At 42.2% G+C, this 17,054-nt stretch overlaps 1 protein-coding gene across 2 annotated transcripts; it reads left to right on the forward strand.

Annotated features, from left to right (window-relative positions):
• The first annotated feature begins 1 nt into the window (after position 1).
• On the forward strand, positions 2 to 16,700 carry PEX12 (peroxisomal biogenesis factor 12). Of its 2 annotated transcripts, none has more exons than XM_073665459.1 (4): positions 2 to 337; positions 3,794 to 3,963; positions 8,119 to 8,654; positions 11,611 to 16,700. In XM_073665459.1, exons 2-4 carry the CDS (start codon positions 3,838 to 3,840, stop codon positions 11,996 to 11,998), a joined length of 1,050 nt encoding a protein of 349 aa, XP_073521560.1. In that variant the 5' UTR covers positions 2 to 337; positions 3,794 to 3,837; the 3' UTR covers positions 11,999 to 16,700. The 2 variants fall into 2 exon arrangements, with proteins under 2 accessions (XP_073521560.1, XP_073521559.1); XM_073665458.1 differs by having other exon boundaries at positions 3 to 337; positions 3,758 to 3,963.
• The last annotated feature ends 354 nt before the right edge of the window (positions 16,701 to 17,054 follow it).

A 17,054-nucleotide genomic window follows, 5' to 3' on the forward strand; every position in this document is an offset into this window, starting at 1 on the left:
GAGAGCAGAGCCTGCGGTTCAAACACAGGAAATCAACTTTCTGCGACTGTCAATGCCTGTGCCAAACAGAGGACGCCTGCTAAAGCGATGTTGTAAGCGAGGCGCAGGTTGTTTTGCTGATCTTCCTCCATAAGGCGAAGATAAGTGCAAAGTAACACCCTGCTGTAACGGAGCTGTGCTGCAGCTGGAGCCATGCTGCAGGGTGGCTCATTACCTGCTGCACGTGTGTTCTCACCTTTAACCCTAGGTTGCACAGTGTGCCCTCCACCTGCACCTGGAGTCCTGCGCTATGTCCCAGTCCTTCAGTAGACTGCAGTGAGCTGGCAGCCTTCCTTCTGTAAGTATGTGCCCCTTCTGTAAGAAGCACAACTATGGGGGCAGTAACAGGGTGACATCTGTATTATTATTATTGGCAGTGGTCCCAACATTATTATAATGTAGGCACCTTCATTGTGGGTATTAGTGCAAACTGTTCTAACTGTATGAATTGGAATTAATGAAACCATTTTCTAGATGTAATGTGTAGACCACACGGTGGCTCAGTGGTTAGCACTGCAGCCTTGCAGCGCTGGGTCCTGGGTTCAAATCCCACCAAGGACAACATCTGCAAGGAGTTTGTATGTTCTCTCCGTGTTTACGTGGGTTTTCTCTGGGTTCTCCGGTTTCCTCCCACACTCCTTAGACATACTGATAGGGAATCTAGATTGTGAGCCCCAATGGGGACAGTGCTGATGTCTGTAAAGCGCTGTAGAAATAAGTGAGTAAAATAAATAAATGACTTATCCTGCCAGCTATGTGATAACCCCCAGCGTGGTGGAGTAGGGCATTTACAAAGTCCTTTGAGGATTGGGATGTACCGTTCTTATGTTACATGGTCACTTAATACCAATAGAATAAAAAAGGCGCACATTCCAATATATTCATAGAGTCCGCGCAACTGTTATCATTGTGGTTTCCAAAGTCACCGCTTGTTACTCATTTAACATCTTCATGACCAGACGACTTTCCATCTTTGGTTTTACGGCATTCATTGTGCCATAAATGACTTGACAACATGATTCTTCAGGACGCCATTTGTTGCCTGTGTCCCCATTGTCTGAAGCTATAACTTTTCAATTTTGTCGCTGACGGAGCTGAGTGAAGGCTTGTTTTCTGCATGGTGATCTGAGCTTTGTTGAAACCATGTTGGGCCTCATTCAATGTTTTTATTGCGTATTTGTTTTTTTTTTCTGGGGGGTTTTGTGACGAGCAAAATAAAAATCACAATTTTTTCTTTTATATTATCAGGGAAATACTGTATACAATTTTGGGCTCTGGTGTATAAGGGTATGTGCACACGGTGCGGATTTGCTGCGGTTTTGACGCTGAGAATTTCTGCACCTAATATGCAAATTAGGTTACTTGCAGTTTTTACATGTGTTTTTTGGGGCGGTTTTTCATGTCTTCATGTTGAAATTAGAGAATAGGTTTTTTGTTTTTGTTTTTTTTAAACAAACTTTAATGATCATCATGTAGCGTTTCTGTGTGCGTTTCCGCTGCGGAGACACACACAAAACACACACATGCGGATTTTCCTCATCTAATGCATGTCTATGGGGAAAATCTGCATGCGTTTCCGCAAGAGAAAGACATGCTGCGGATCTGAAAAACGCACCTCGTGTCAGTTTCCGCAGGTGCACAAAAACGCATAGTGGGCATGGGATTTCTAGAAATCCCATCCACTATGCTGTAACATCTGGCCACTGACATTGTGACGCAGCATAAAATCGCAGCGTCAAATCCGCACCTTGCGCACATACCCTAAGAAGGACATAGTTTAACTAGAGCGGGTGCTGAGAGGAGCGATCAGTGTGATTATAGGAATGGGTGATCTGCAGTAACAAGACAGATTATCAAACTTGGATTATTCAATTTGCCCCTAAACCTTCATTTTTCCAATCTTATTACAATGTACAAATGTGAAGAGACAGTAGAGAGATCCTTCTAAGGATTTTTTTTTATACTTAAGCCAGCAATGGTGACAAGGGGGCATCCTCTATATCTAGAGGAAAGAAGGTTTAATCACAGTTACGGGATGCAGATTGTTTTCTGTAAGAGCAGTGAGAATGTGGAACTCTCTGCCATGTGAAATTGTAATAGTTGATTCACTACACAAGTTCAAGGAGGGTCTGGATGCCTTCTTGAAAAATATAATTTTATAGGTATTAAATTCTGTAATGGGAGATCCAGGGAGCTAATCTGATTGCCGTATGTGGAGTTAGCAAGGAATTCCCTCCTAATATGGGGTAATTAGCATCTGCCTCATGGGGTTTTTGTCTTCTTTTGGATCAACATGTTAGGCTATAGGTTGAACTCAATGGACTTATGTCTACCTTCAACCTTAAATACTATGAAAGGGGCATGATTAATATTTTCAGGAAATTTTTTTGGGTGAAGGAGGGGGTAGTCCCCTTAGGGGATTTAAACCTTTGATTATCTGAGCGCTTGTTATATATACTGCAATATAACTATTTTGCAATATATATATATATATATACATATATACCATTTTTTTCGGACTAGAAGACTCACCGGACCATAAGACGCACCTAGGTTTTAGAGGAGGAAAATAGAAAAAAAATGTAAGCTAAAAAATGTGGTCATGATTCCCTGTTAAGGAAGAGGGGGTCTGCTGCTGGTATGTACGGCACCCTTCATCCCTCATCTCATCCTGGTATGCACGGCACCCTTCATCCCTCATCTCATCCTGGTATGTACGGCACCCTTCATCCCTCATCTCATCCTGGTATGTACGGCACCCTTCATCCCTCATCTCATCCTGGTATGTACGGCACCCTTCATCCCTCATCCTGGTATGTATGGTACCCCTCATCCCTCATCCTGGTATGTATGGTACCCTTCATCCCTCATCCTGGTATGTATGGTACCCCTCATCCTGGTATGTATGGTACCCCTCATCCCTCTTCCTGGTATGCTTGGCACCCTCTGATCCCCATCACGCTGCACACAAAAAAATAAACAATCATACTCCCCTCCTCTCTACTCCTGCGCTGCCTCCTGCTCTGCTCCCGACAGGGATATCACTTTGTGAGATGCACATGGCGTAACTGCCATGCGCTCTCACACTGCGAGATGCTGTGCCAGAATAGTCACTGCTCCCCACGCCAGGACTGTGTGCTTGGAGAGCAGTGACCATTCACTCTCCTTAATAGCGCGCACAGTGTACCCGCAGCGTGGCTCCTGCAGCGGCCGGCGGTCATGTGTGCCCACTATTAAAGACCATGAATATTCACTACAATCCACGCCCATGGGTTGTAGTGAACCCGTTGTGATATGTCACACACTACTGTACAAGGATGTCCAAGCATCTTCTCCCCACCCCCAATCTGATGTCAGATGTGGAAAGACAGTAGAGTTGTCGATGCCATCAAATGCCCTGCAAGTAACGTGCACAGGTTATATTCTAATTAAAGGACTTGTGCACAATATTTTATGGGCTTGTGGCAATTGCTTTGGCATCTGTACCGCCCGTCCTTTGAATCTCTCCACGCCTAATATTAGGTGGGGTGGAAGAGTATGCCTGGATAACACCCTGAATGTCCCAGACAATGGCTTAATATTATCCTAATATTAAATATATTCGTTTTTAGCGCATCACACATTCATATCTGCCCCCAATTGTTTTTTTTTTAGTTAATAAAGCATGTATGTTAATTAATTTAAGGGGCGAATTAATTATTCATGTTTATTTTCATAGGAAAAATTCTACAAACAATCATTTTAACTCTTTTAGAATTTAAAGAAAAAATTTGGGGACAAAATAATTAAATTCTAAAAATGGCGGAACGTGGAGCTCACATCACTACAGCCTCCCCAGAGGATAACCGACCCTCTATATTTGAAGTTGTGGCTCAGGAGAGCTTGATGGCAGCCGTGAGGCCTGCACTGCATCATATCATCAAGGTAAGGGCTAAAAACAGTTGTACATCTTAACTGTTCTGCATACTTGTCAAAGCATCCAGTTTTTTTTTTTGAGTGCACACACTTGTAAGAAACATTCAGCAGGATGTTTTAAAGGGATTGTTGACTACTTTTTATTAATGTGCCAATTTTGACCCATGGTGGTAGAAAAAAAAATACATGAATTTGCCTAATGGACAGGCTTTGCTCCATTATACTTTATACATTGTTCCTTACCAGCCTCCTTGACTCCACTTCTGGTGACAACAGGTGGCCTCTGACTGCAATAGTCACAACTGTTTTTTCTTGCTCAGATAAAATGTGACCTCTGCAGCTAAACAGCAGCTACTGACTAGTTGCAGCATCCTATGACGCACCTTTCTGGAAGGGGAAGCCTGGATAATGGCAGGGGACAGGTTTAACAATATATACACTGCTCAAAAAAATAAAGGGAACACTCAAATAACACATCCTAGATCTGAATGAATGAAATATTCTCATTGAATACGTTGTTCTGTAAACAGTTGAATGTGCTGACAATAAAATCACACAAAAATCATCAATGGAAATCAAATTTATTAACCAATGGAGGCCTGGATTTGGAGTCACCCCCAAAATTAAAGTGGAAAAACACACTACAGGATGATCCAACTTTGATGTAATGTCCTTAAAACAAGTCAAAATGAGGCTCAGTATTGTGTGTGGCCTCCACGTGCCTGTATGACCTCCCTACAACGCCTGGGCATGCTCCTGATGAGGTTGTGGATGGTTTCCTGTGGGATCTCCTCCCAGACCTGGACTAAAGCATCCGCCAACTCCTGGACAGTGTGTGGTGCAACGTGACGTTGGTGGATGGAGTGAGACATGATGTCCCAGATGTGCTCAATCGGATTTAGGTCTGGGGAACGGGCGAGCCAGTCCATAGCTTCATTGCCTTCATCTTGCAGGAACAGCTGACACACTCCAGCCACATGAGGTCTGGCATTGTCCTGCATTAGGAGGAACCCAGGGCCAACCGCACCAGCATATGGTCTCACATGGGGTCTGAGGATCTCATCTCGGTACCTAATGGCAGTCAGGCTACCTCTGGCGAACACATGGAGGGCTGTGCGGCTCTCCAAAGAAATGACACACCACACCATTACTGACCCACTGCCAAACCGGTCATGCTGAAGGATGTTGCAGACAGCAGATCACCCTCCATGGCGTCTCCAGACTCTGTCACATGTGCTCAGTGTGAACCTGCTTTCATCTGTGAAGAGCACAGGGCGCCAGTGGTGACTTTGCCAATCCTTGTGTTCTGTGGCGAATGCCAAGCGTCCTGCACGGTGTTGGGCTGTGAGCACAACCCCCATCTGTGGACGTCAGGCCCTCATACCACCCTCATGGAGTCGGTTTCTAACCGTTTGTGCAGACACATGCTCATTTGTGGCCTGCTGGAGGTAATTTTGCAGGGCTCTGGCAGTGCTCCTCCTGTTCCTCCTTGCACAAAGGAGGAGGTAATGGTCCTGCTGCCAGGTTGTAGCCCTCATATGGCTCCCTCCACATCTCCTGGTATCTGCTCCATGCTCTGGACACTACGCTGACAGACAGCTACCCTTCTTGCCACAGCTCGCACTGATGTGCCATCCTGGATGAACTGCACTACCTGAGCAACTTCTGTGGGTTGTACTGTAGACACCGCCTCATGCTACTCTACCTCTAGGGGTGAGAGCAATGGCAAAATGAAAAAGTGACCAAAACAGCCAAAAAGGATGAGAACAGAGAAATGGTCCGTGGTCACCACCTGCAGAACCTCTCCTTTATAAGGGGCATCTTGCTAATTGTCTATCATTTCTACCAGTTGTCCGTTCCATTTGCACAACAGCAAGAGAAATTGATTCACAATCAGTGTTGCTTGATAACTGGACAGGTAGATTTCACAGAAGTGTTATTGACTTGGAGTTACATTGTGTTGTTTAAGTGTTCCCTTTATTTTTTTGAGCAGTGTAGTATGAAGTAGCAACTATGTGAGTTTTGTTAAATAATGTTTCCACTATCATGCTGCCATTGGTACATTAATAAAATGTAGTGTCAACTTTAATGGACTCCCATAATACTGTATATGTGCCTCATGTGGCATGTGTAGGAATTTGAGTATGAAAGTGTTATATATTAGTTGTATTGCACTATTTGGGTACTGCATATCACTTTCAAGCAGGTAATGTATAGCTGTATATTCTGCTACTATATGTATGACCAATATTATTGAGCAGTCTGTGCTGGAATAATTTTAGTACTAGTTTTACACAGTGCCCTTCTGTCACGCACAATGTGGGAAAGACTAAGTGCAGCACAAAGGGATGAGGGGAAGGAAGCCCAGACACTAGGGAAAGGGGGAGTGGAGACCCCTAGGCAGATCTATTAACACCCTGCCTACCCTCCCGTCCCTATATTGGTTCCACAATCGCCGAGCAGGAAACCAATATATTCATAGAGTCCGCGCAACTGTTATCATTGTGGTTTCCAAAGTCACCGCTTGTTACTCATTTAACATCTTCATGACCAGACGACTTTCCATCTTTGGTTTTACGGCATTCATTGTGCCATAAATGACTTGACAACATGATTCTTCAGGACGCCATTTGTTGCCTGTGTCCCCATTGTCTGAAGCTATAACTTTTCAATTTTGTCGCTGACGGAGCTGAGTGAAGGCTTGTTTTCTGCATGGTGATCTGAGCTTTGTTGAAACCATGTTGGGCCTCATTCAATGTTTTTATTGCGTATTTGTTTTTTTTTTGTGGGGGGTTATGTGACGATCAAATTAAAAATCGCAATTTTTTTCTTTTATATTATTATCAGGGAAATACCCTTATACACCAGAGCCCAAAATTGTATACAGTATGTGCGGATTTGCTGCGGTTTTGACGCTGCAGAATTTCTGCACCATTTCCGCACCTAATATGCAAATTAGGTTACTTTCGGTTTTTACATGTGGTTTTGCCGCATGCATTTTTGGGGGTGGTTTTTATTCATGCGTTTTTCATGTCTTCATGTTGAAATTAGAGAATAGGTTTGTTAGTTTTTTTTTTTTTTTAAACAAACTTTATGGGTCATCATGTAGCGTTTCTGTGTGCGTTTCCGCTGCGGAGACGCACACAAAATACACATGTGGTTTTTGTGCCCTTTTGTCACGCACAGTGTGGGAAAGACCTAAGTGCAGCACAAAGGGATGAGGAGAAGGAAGCCCAGACACTAGGGAAAGTGGGAGTGGAGACGCCTAGACAGATCTATTAACACCCTGCCTAGCCTACCATCCCTATATTGGTTCCACACCAATCGCCAAGCAGGAAACCTAAGCCCTGTATATCCCTAGAACTAAACGCTAGATAGGGAGGGGGAGTGAGCACTGGTCAGTCCCCACTATAAACTAAAGACCACAAGGGAGACAAACAAAGGGGGAAAAACTTAGCTTGAGCAGACGCCAGAGGAATGACAGCAAACGTCCTCTAAGGGAATCAGAGACACCAAAGAGGAAGCTAACCGACTGCTATAGCTCCATGCCTTCACAAGGTTAAAATGTCAATATCACCGGTGACTCCCTGAAGCAGACTGAGAGTTTATAAACACCCAGACCAAGGTGTGTCGATCAGTGCAGGAGGGAGGTTGCCGCTGGGTCCAAAAGTCAGAAGGATAAAGAAGGCGTCTGCAATGCCAGACGCAGTGACCTTCAGCAGCCAGGTGCAGAGCGACCGTCTGTTACATCTGACACACCCGTGACACCTTCTATGCCAACTAATAAAAGGTATGCCCACAATGTGTTAACCTAATATCTAGTTCCAGACGTGCTATAAGCTCACATTAGGAATATTCTTTATGCTATGCATTCTGTGGATTATACCTGCATACTTGAAAAGAAAAATGGTATTCAGATGTGCCCCCTGATGTGTCCATCAATGCAATGAGGCAAAAGAAGTCCAAAAGATGAAACTTTTCTTCTCCCATGGTGGCTAGTTTTCTGCAGGACAATATTGTAGCCAACCTCACTATTGTTTGTCATTTGCACAAAATAATACGTCTACGACATGATATAACTTATGTGTGAATAAAGCCTAAGTCGTGAATCAGGTTTTGACCCTAAAGACATTATTTGCTACTAATTTTATGTCCAATTCACAGGTTCTTGCAGAATCGAACCCTGCACACTTTGGGCCATTGTGGAGATGGTTTGATGAACTCTACACCCTGCTGGACCTGCTTCTCCAGCAGCATTACTTATCATGGGCCAGTGCCTCTTTCTCTGAGAACTTCTACGGACTAAAAAGAGTGGTCATAGGAGACAGCGGTGGACATCGTACTCTGCAGCGGAAACAGTACTGGAGGTCCCTTGTGCTGCTGGTGCTTGTACCTTATCTGCGGGTGAAACTGGAGAAATTTATTAACAGACTGCGAGAAGAAGAAGATTATTCAATACAAAACCCAACATCTTTCAGTAAAAGATGTTATAAGGCATTTCTTGCTTCCTACCCCTTTGTGAAACTGTCCTGGGAAGGCTGCTTCCTCTTCTACCAGCTGAGGTATATTTTGTGGAATACAAGTCATCACTCTCCGCTGCTCCGCTTGGCAGGGGTGCAGCTTGCTAGACTAACACTGGAAGATTTACAAGCCATTGATGTGTCTTCAGAAAAGATGCCCTCAACACCGTCTGCTTTCAGGTAAGTTGGAATGGATCCAATCATTCTGGTTCACAGACATAGTTGCCATTTTTTTTTTTCATTACTAATAAATTTTTAGTACAGAAACCAATGTTTTTGATCATCTACTCGACCAGATACGTTTATGTGGTCACGTGATTTTATTATTTTATTTATTTTTTTGGAAGCTATAATAAAAAGGTGGTTTAAACAATAGATAGTTTTATGTTAAATGTATGTTGTGTTTGATTTTTACATAACATAATCTGTATTACTTATAGAAATCTTTCAGTTTCCACATTGGCCCCTGTGGCTTTTTCAAGACTTTAAACTTCTTGTTTCAGGAAACAACACATGTACATGGCCACAATGGTCAGACCCCGACCCTATTTTACATATTTCAGGGTCAAGTATGATATTGCCCATTGTGATTATTGGATCCTATGTTATCAACTGTATATAGAGGTGTTACCTATCATTGTAATCCTGCCTGTGAAAATATGAAGCCTTACTGAAAAGCCTTTCTGAAAAGGACAGGAAGCATGAGTGGGGAGAAAAAAAAAGTGGCCACTTATTTAAAAAAAAAATTTTTAAATACATGTAACACAAAAATCTTGTTTAAACAATGGGCCATTTTTCTGATGATGGCTTCCCTGGAATTCACCAGCCACACTTGATATTATTGGTGTACCATAAGGATGTCTTGTTCCTACCATGCCAGTAAAGCAGGAGATGAGCCGGTCAGGTTAATGTGTTTGGCATTCAGGGGCACAGAGGAGGCAATCTGGGTGACCATTCTGTGGCTACTGGTATACCGCCAAGTTTAATACACTTTATGGTCTCATATAAATGATTAGTCCTTTTTTAATTGTTACGTTTTAAAGAAAAACAAAGGAGCTGCGGAAGGATGTGACTCGGTGCCAACTTTACTGATATATCATCCTCTCCCCTTAAATTGAAGACTTTCCACTAGATCTTGGGTTGTGTGCATCTAGCCACAACACCTCTAAGCTTTTACTACACGGCAGCTGCCAGCCGAGGGTGAACTGTCCGTAATTTTTTTTTGTCTTGAGCTGTTTACTATGATGGAAAACACGGCGCAAGGTTGCTTGAAATTTTTTTTTATTCCAAAAATTGAATTTAGGTGATTGACAGTTGCACTAGCTCTAGATGGTTCGGGTACAGATGTTGGGTGGGTTCCTGTTTTTACACCTTTAAATATGGACCTATCTGATTGAACTAAAGAATTACAAGTCACACGACGACCATATAGCAGCTTATTTTATGCAGTTACTGGTGATGACATGGTTACAGTTGTTCATGATAATTACGGCCCTGTACACACAGCCAAGCCTTGTGCTGGAGGCTGTATGTACATAGAGCTGGGGTGACTGTCAATCACCTAAATGACTATAAAATAGCAATTTGACTTCAGAGTCTCTATGCACTGCCATTGAAGCGTGCCACAATTTTTACATTTTTGTACGAAATCGCATGTATAGCGTACAGTGGATCTCCGTTCAGACGCAGTGGCCGTGCTGTGCTGCTGCAGTGTTCTGTGAAAGCTACTCCTTTGTATAGTCACTTAGTTCTGGACAGGCTTCACAGTCTTGTAGGTAAATCTTGCTGTTTCCCTGCAAGATCAAAGAAGCACTCCAGCATTTTTTTCAGGCTTAAAAGAGTTGTCCGGCCCCAGGCCACAAGTCTGCAGTCACTTTGTAGCTGCAGACTTATGAAGCCTCACACTGGACACCGTCAGGATTCTCCAGCGGTGGGCTCGTGACCGCAAGTATGTGACTTGTGTACATGTGGTCACATACTGATTAATTTGGCGCAGCCTCACTTAATGCAAGTGTATTGAGTGAGGCCAGACAGTCTAGTCGGCATGTGGCCAGAAGTATGCAAATCACATACTTGCTGTCATATGACCTCCTGGCACCGGCGAATCCTCCATTGTGCAGTGCATGATGTGAGGATTCACATGTCTGCAGTCACTCTAAGGCCAGACAACCCCCTTTAACCTGCATCACATAAGAGACACTGAGTCTGATGTATATACATCACATATGATATACTGGGGCTGCTGTGTGGATAGATCTATCTCACAGAGGGGAGACACTGACTGAGACTTTGCTGTATACACATCAGGAGACAGCAGTCCTATGTCACTTATCTCTCACTGGCTGACTCAGTAGGAGTAGGAGCACTATGATGAGACTTTTGGCATCATGGAAAATATAGTCTGCATTAGGCAAACCATATCAGAGGGGAAAAAAATAATCAAAATGGCAGACAACCCAAGCTCCTCAACTAAAACGGGTACACAAAGACTCATGATTCTTTAATAATAGCCTATGCTGCACTATATAGGCAAAACACGTTTTTGCTGGAGTGCTTCATTAAGTGATGGTGTAGTAAAAAAACACACCAAATGCAGTGGTGCTGTGGTTTTCTCATCTTCTTCTTAAATGGGTAAAACTTCAAAGTGTTTATAAAAACAAGCAACTGTGCAGTTCATTTAAAAAATGTCTCCGTTCTCAAGAATGGAGAGATTTTTGCTTTCGGAGTTTACTGCTCATTGCCTAGCTGATCAGCACCTCTGCTGTCTTTAAATAGTAGCTGGTTTCTTAGAGAAGGAGCTCCGTGCTTACAAGCTCTTTCCTATAGAGCTTGCAAGCACTGCTGTGAATGTGTCTGGATCTGGCTAGCTTCAGTGTCCCTGCGCTCCTCCCAGAAACTTTTTTTGCTTGGAAGCATTGTAGACCGCATAGTTCAGTCAATAATCAGACGCACGGCCTATCTACTTGCAGGTGAAAGGTGCTTGCCTGAAGATGGAAGGTTGTATAAAGTACTAACATGACTATGTGCATGAGGTCTTACACTTCAAAAAAAATAATTGGTTTTAAGAGGTTTATTTTATTTTTAGAATTTTAATAACTTTTCTTAATTTTAACACACGATTTTTCTTTCTCCCCAGTGTAAGTGGAGTATTGAAGAAAGCTCTTGGTGGCGTGTCTATGACATTATCTTCCAGCCTATCACTGGGAGTGTTCTTCCTGCAGTTTCTAGAATGGTGGTACTCTGCCGAAAACCAGGAGACCGTTAAGTCTCTGACTGCATTGCCTGCGCCCTCTGCTCCTATTCATTTTGACCTGGAAACGTATTCCCCTCTCCTGCCGAAATTAAAGACTGTTTGCCCACTTTGTCGTAAAGTAAGAGTCAACGATACAGCTCTTGGCACCTCAGGATATGTTTTCTGCTACCGGTGTGCTTATTACTATGTGAAAAATCACCAGCGCTGCCCAGTGAGTGGCTACCCAACCGAGCTGCAGCATCTAATACGACTCTACACACCCGATGGTTAAACTAGGATCGGAAAAACACTGTTGACTTTGGAAGCCAAGTAGACCTCTCCAGAAGACAATCTGACACTTAAAGGGGTATTCCAATCTCCAAGATCCTATCCCAATATGTAGTAGGTGTAGTAATAATAATATTAGCAAATACCTACAGTTAGAAATGTAATATAGTATTTTTGATTCGCTATGTCTTTCCTCATGTGCAGGCACTGCAGGACCTTAGTTATCCATGGTTACGACCACTGATAAAGTGACAGTTAGCTAGCTGCTAGTGGTCGTAACCGTGGATACCTAAGGTCCTGTATTGCCTGCACGAGGTAAGTGGCATAGCAAATCAGAAAAACTACACTACATTTCTAATTGGAGTTAATTGCTAATATTATTATTATACCTACTGCATATTGGGATAGGATCTTGGAGATGGGAATACCAATAAGTAGCCTGGCAATCAAAACTTCCAAAGACACCAACAGAGAATATCCAACATAGTGACTAGTAGTAGCAAGTTTTAGGCACATAAATGACTTTGCTTCTGGGATTTGCTCAGCTCTGATAGATGGAGGCCTGACCTACAGCAGGAGGCTACACAGACAGAATGGGAATTCCAGTATTGTCTGAAATGTAATTAAAACTAATTTTTGTGATTTCTGTGAAGAAACCTAATGAGCTATTTAACGTTCATTATTAGAATCTAGATGCAGTTTCTGTTGAAGGGATTGACATAATAATTTATTTACCATGAATCCATTTGTGTGGTTTTACTTCTTAAATATTTTTGTTAACAGTAGAATATGAAACAAAAGAAATAGATGAACAATATTGCTCAAATCAGGAGGTTTTACCCATTGTCTCTCTAACATACAATCACTGTTATTAATGGGAAAGCTGAGTATGAAAATGAAAGTAGCATTTTTTTTTTTTTTTATGTTTAGATGTGCAATAATGTGTTTGTATAGAGGGAATATATTCACCGACAGGGTAGATAGTGTTAAATTCTGGCCCCATTCTCAAAGGAGGAGCCATTGTTTGTTCAAATATGTTTTATAGGGAACCTGTCATCAAGATATTAGACCCCTAACTATAGGCATGAGTGTAAAGACCCTTTTTTGCTTATTAAAGCCATACCTTGGAAATTGTAGAAAATTCCAGATTTAAAGTTTTAATCGCAAGTGCAGGGGGCGGAGACTGCACTTCCAGGTCCCCTGTTTCCCCCGCCCGACACCTCATCAGGAGCTCACTGTACATGCACTGCTCCCTCTGGAATTTATGGTAGAGTGGAGCAGGTCGCTGAGAGAGCTAGTAATGTCGTGTCCGCCCCTGCATTTGTGATGAAAACTTCAAGGCTGAATTTCTCTACACTTTCCAAATGAATTGCTACAAGCAAGGTCTGTTTGTCACCATTATTAAAGGGCTTTTTTACTGTCTTTAGTTAGGAGTCTATTATCCTGATAACAGGTTCCCTTTAACACCGTCTAGAAAATTAACATTTACATAAAGTGATGTGAAGGACAAGGTGTAAATAGTTAACCCATTATGCCTGTCATGATGCAGGTTTCAGTAGAAAGCGGTTACCGGTTAAGGTTAGAGGTTATAAATATTTCAGAACTAATCCCCTGGGGGAACTAAGGGTCAGGTGTGAGGAAATCCAATATACCTGTCCCTTCTTTATTTTAACCTCAGTGTGCTGTTGGGGGAAAAATCAGGATCAGCTGACTCTCCCCAAATGTGTGTAGTCACCGTTGTGAAGGATTATTATCATGTTTAAAGATAGGAAAATAATACTAGACCATGAGAAATTAAGCAAATTTGCAATTGACTTATTATTTCTTCATTTTCTTCCCATCCCTGATCTTCTGTTCACTTCCTGCCTTGCAAAGAAAACAAGTATTCTTAGCAGCAAGCAGTACACCAATGCAGTTTTAGAAGCTCCATTATAGAACTTGTAAGCGGGGCTTTAAAACTGTCCAGGATTGATGAAGCGTACGGTTAGCTCCTGATCCCGAACAGCTTCATCGCCAGTGCGCTCATCCGATTCTGCAGGGACAAAGCTCCCTCTGCTTGCAGCGTCGACGAGTGCTAGGCTGATCTATCAGACAGGAAGCTGGGGAACTGTGTGCTACTGACGAATGGATCACGAGACATCTCCTTTAAGGGCTCATTTTGTATTATATCATATAAACTTTGTGCGTAAATATAGAGCGCAATGGAGAATTCCATGGGTTGGGTTTTGTTTTTTTTCATATTTTCTATTGTATTGGTTTGGAATCCAACAGAAAGGAAAACTTCTTAGGACTCTGTATGAAATTTAGGGACCTATGCGGGTATAATACTCATGGTGGCAAGTGGCTACACAATTTTGCTCGTAAATCGTGCAACATTGGTCAGCACGGGTGAGTGTGGTTTGGCAATGTATCAAAACCTGTAACAGGTCCTAAGCCCAGAAGAGGGCAAGTGTTTCTATTATAGTTGTATGTCTGTAGGATCTAATCATGGATTTGGCTTCCAAATACTGAAGCAGAACACAGAATAGTAAAGTGACCTTAGGAAGCAAATACGTGTGATACTGCTGCGATTTGATTAATGGCTGTAGCCAGCGATCCTGCTCCATAGCCATATACTTGCAGATCACTAAACACTATGCTATCATCATTATTTCGATAGCTTGTATGTACAGAAGAGCTTTGTAACATGGTCAGTTTAGAGTCATATTGACTTGCCATAATTATAATTTAATATGAAAGCTGTTCTATATGACTTTGCTCCAGTTTAAGGCTACCATAGGATTATTGAACCACAGTTCATTTGAAAATTCACTGAAGAATTATGTGTAGCAATAGGTCTCTCAGCTATTTGTACATAGTAGAGTACAAATGTCTCATTATCGTAGATAAACCTGCATTAGATGTATTCATTGGTGACTCTGGATGCAGAAATACTATAAACACATATGGAATGTAATTATTTGTTAGTATCTTATAAATGGGCTCTACATATGAATACATTTATGGTTATTGCACATGAAAGGGCCACCTTTTGCAGGTAGAGTATGGACAGACTGCTGCAGCAGTGCAGACCTAGTTGTGTCCACCTGCAGTGGGCCAATGGCTGCATGATTGTAAAACATAATCATATGGCAGTTGGCTATAGCGGGAGGGTAGAGTTTGGGTTGCATCTGGCCAGCCAGACCGCATTGCCCTACTATTAGGGAGACTTCAATCATTCCTAGTTGGATGGAGGAGCTCAAGGTGCATATAGTTGCACTTCCTTTGCTTTCCTAGTCCACAAGGGCAACTTAGAGACCCACTACACAGTAAATCGAAGTCAACAGAAACTGGTGAACTATCTAGTGTGTATGTGGGCTTGAGACAGTTTGAATTCAGATGCTCAAACTTTTGTTCACCTTTCTTCCCTTTGAAAAGTCATGAATGCTTGGAATTGGTAGAGACGCCATTTTGTCTGATCGGTATCACCAATGTCAGAGCTTTTGAGAAAAGTTGTAAGTGTTTTATGTTGGTGTTACGGTTTATCATAACTTACACAGACTAAGGTAATTGGTTTACTCTTCTCATACAACTGTTCACCATTGTACATTTTCACACACAGCTGTAAGAGGTATTCAATGCTAAGTGTAGTGATTTCCCAAAAGTACAGTATAATAATTTACAGAACAGGACCAGCTCTTACAGGGCAGATGTCAATAATGCTGCATGTTTTACAAGATGAACAGTAGGTCAGAGTACATTTCCGGTGGACATTTTCGCAGGTGCAGTCCCACCCCACAAAATGTAATAGTTCCCTAAAGCGAGGTTCAAACAAGCGTATTAAAAATCTGCTTTTTTTTAATCAATAGACTATTTTTGTTGTCCATTTTTTTACTCTCATGTCTATTTTTGACATCCATAATTAAAAAAAAATAGGAAATTGTGTTTGACTTTCAATATGTAAAATGGGTGCAACAAAACATTTGCCATACAGATGGTGTCAATATGACATATTCACGTGAACTAGTCCATTGCTTCGATCTGAATGCTGTCCATGTGCGGTCAAATTGGCATACAGCCTGAAAATACACTTGACTGAACGGGCCCTGTGGCTATGTGCACACTGTCTTTGTCAGGCAGATTCCGTAGAGTATTCTTGCAAAAGCGACCCACGAAATGAAAGCAGTGCACTGCAAAGTCCAAATGACGTTGTGCACATGTTCCAAATTATCTCATTTCTTTTAATCACTTCAGGGTTCGGAACTCTGAAGCGGTTAAAAGAAGTGACCTGTCCACTCTTTGGATGGCTTCTGCTCAGAGGTCACTCTCCATATATTACTTATAGAGTGAAAGAAGCCGCTAAAACTAAGGCAAAGCTGCCGGCGTTTTCCTGACGCTGCTTTGCCTGTGAAAACTGAGACTGCGCCGGCGTCTAAATGACACCATGTGCACACAGCTTAAGTCTGCACAAAGGCTTTTTGTAGCTACTGATTAATTTTAAGTATGGTGTTATAGTTGCAGTCCAATGTAATACACAATTGTAGGCAATCTGGAGTACTGAAGCCATTATTAGTTGAAGTCTATGTAGAAACAGGAGGTAAATTTTCCCTGTATGACTCATGAGTCACTGCAAAAGTCCTTGGCAGAGGGGAGAGGAGGCAGCTGGTTGGTTGAAGAGGGGAATGATAAATGAAGGGACAAAAGACTTCCCGTTTCTACATAGAGCAGAGAAAAGAGAAGAATTAGCTGAGTAGAAAGAGAAAATGAGCAATTGTAAGTACACAGCGCTATATAATTTGATAGATGCAATAGAGGATAAAAACGTTGGCAGTGCGTCATTAAAGGGGGTGCTTATAAGAACACTAGTATTCATCACAGAACTAGGGCAAATTGAAGTATTTCATGTGTGGTTATACTGATTAGGTTGTAAATTTGTTAGAGGCACACGAATGGTATATTCCTACTATAAACTTGCACCATTAAGATTACTGTATGTAAAAAGTGTATCCCCATTTTAAAGTGACTGTAACAATATACTGACACTGAGCATGAAGGGGCTGCCGCCCCTTCTGCGTTTTCAC

This window comes from Phyllobates terribilis, unplaced genomic scaffold, assembly GCF_046119375.1.
Source record: "Phyllobates terribilis strain yellow unplaced genomic scaffold, ASM4611937v1 Scaffold_2__4_contigs__length_985480577, whole genome shotgun sequence".
In the NCBI taxonomy this organism is placed as follows: Eukaryota; Metazoa; Chordata; class Amphibia; order Anura; family Dendrobatidae; genus Phyllobates; species Phyllobates terribilis.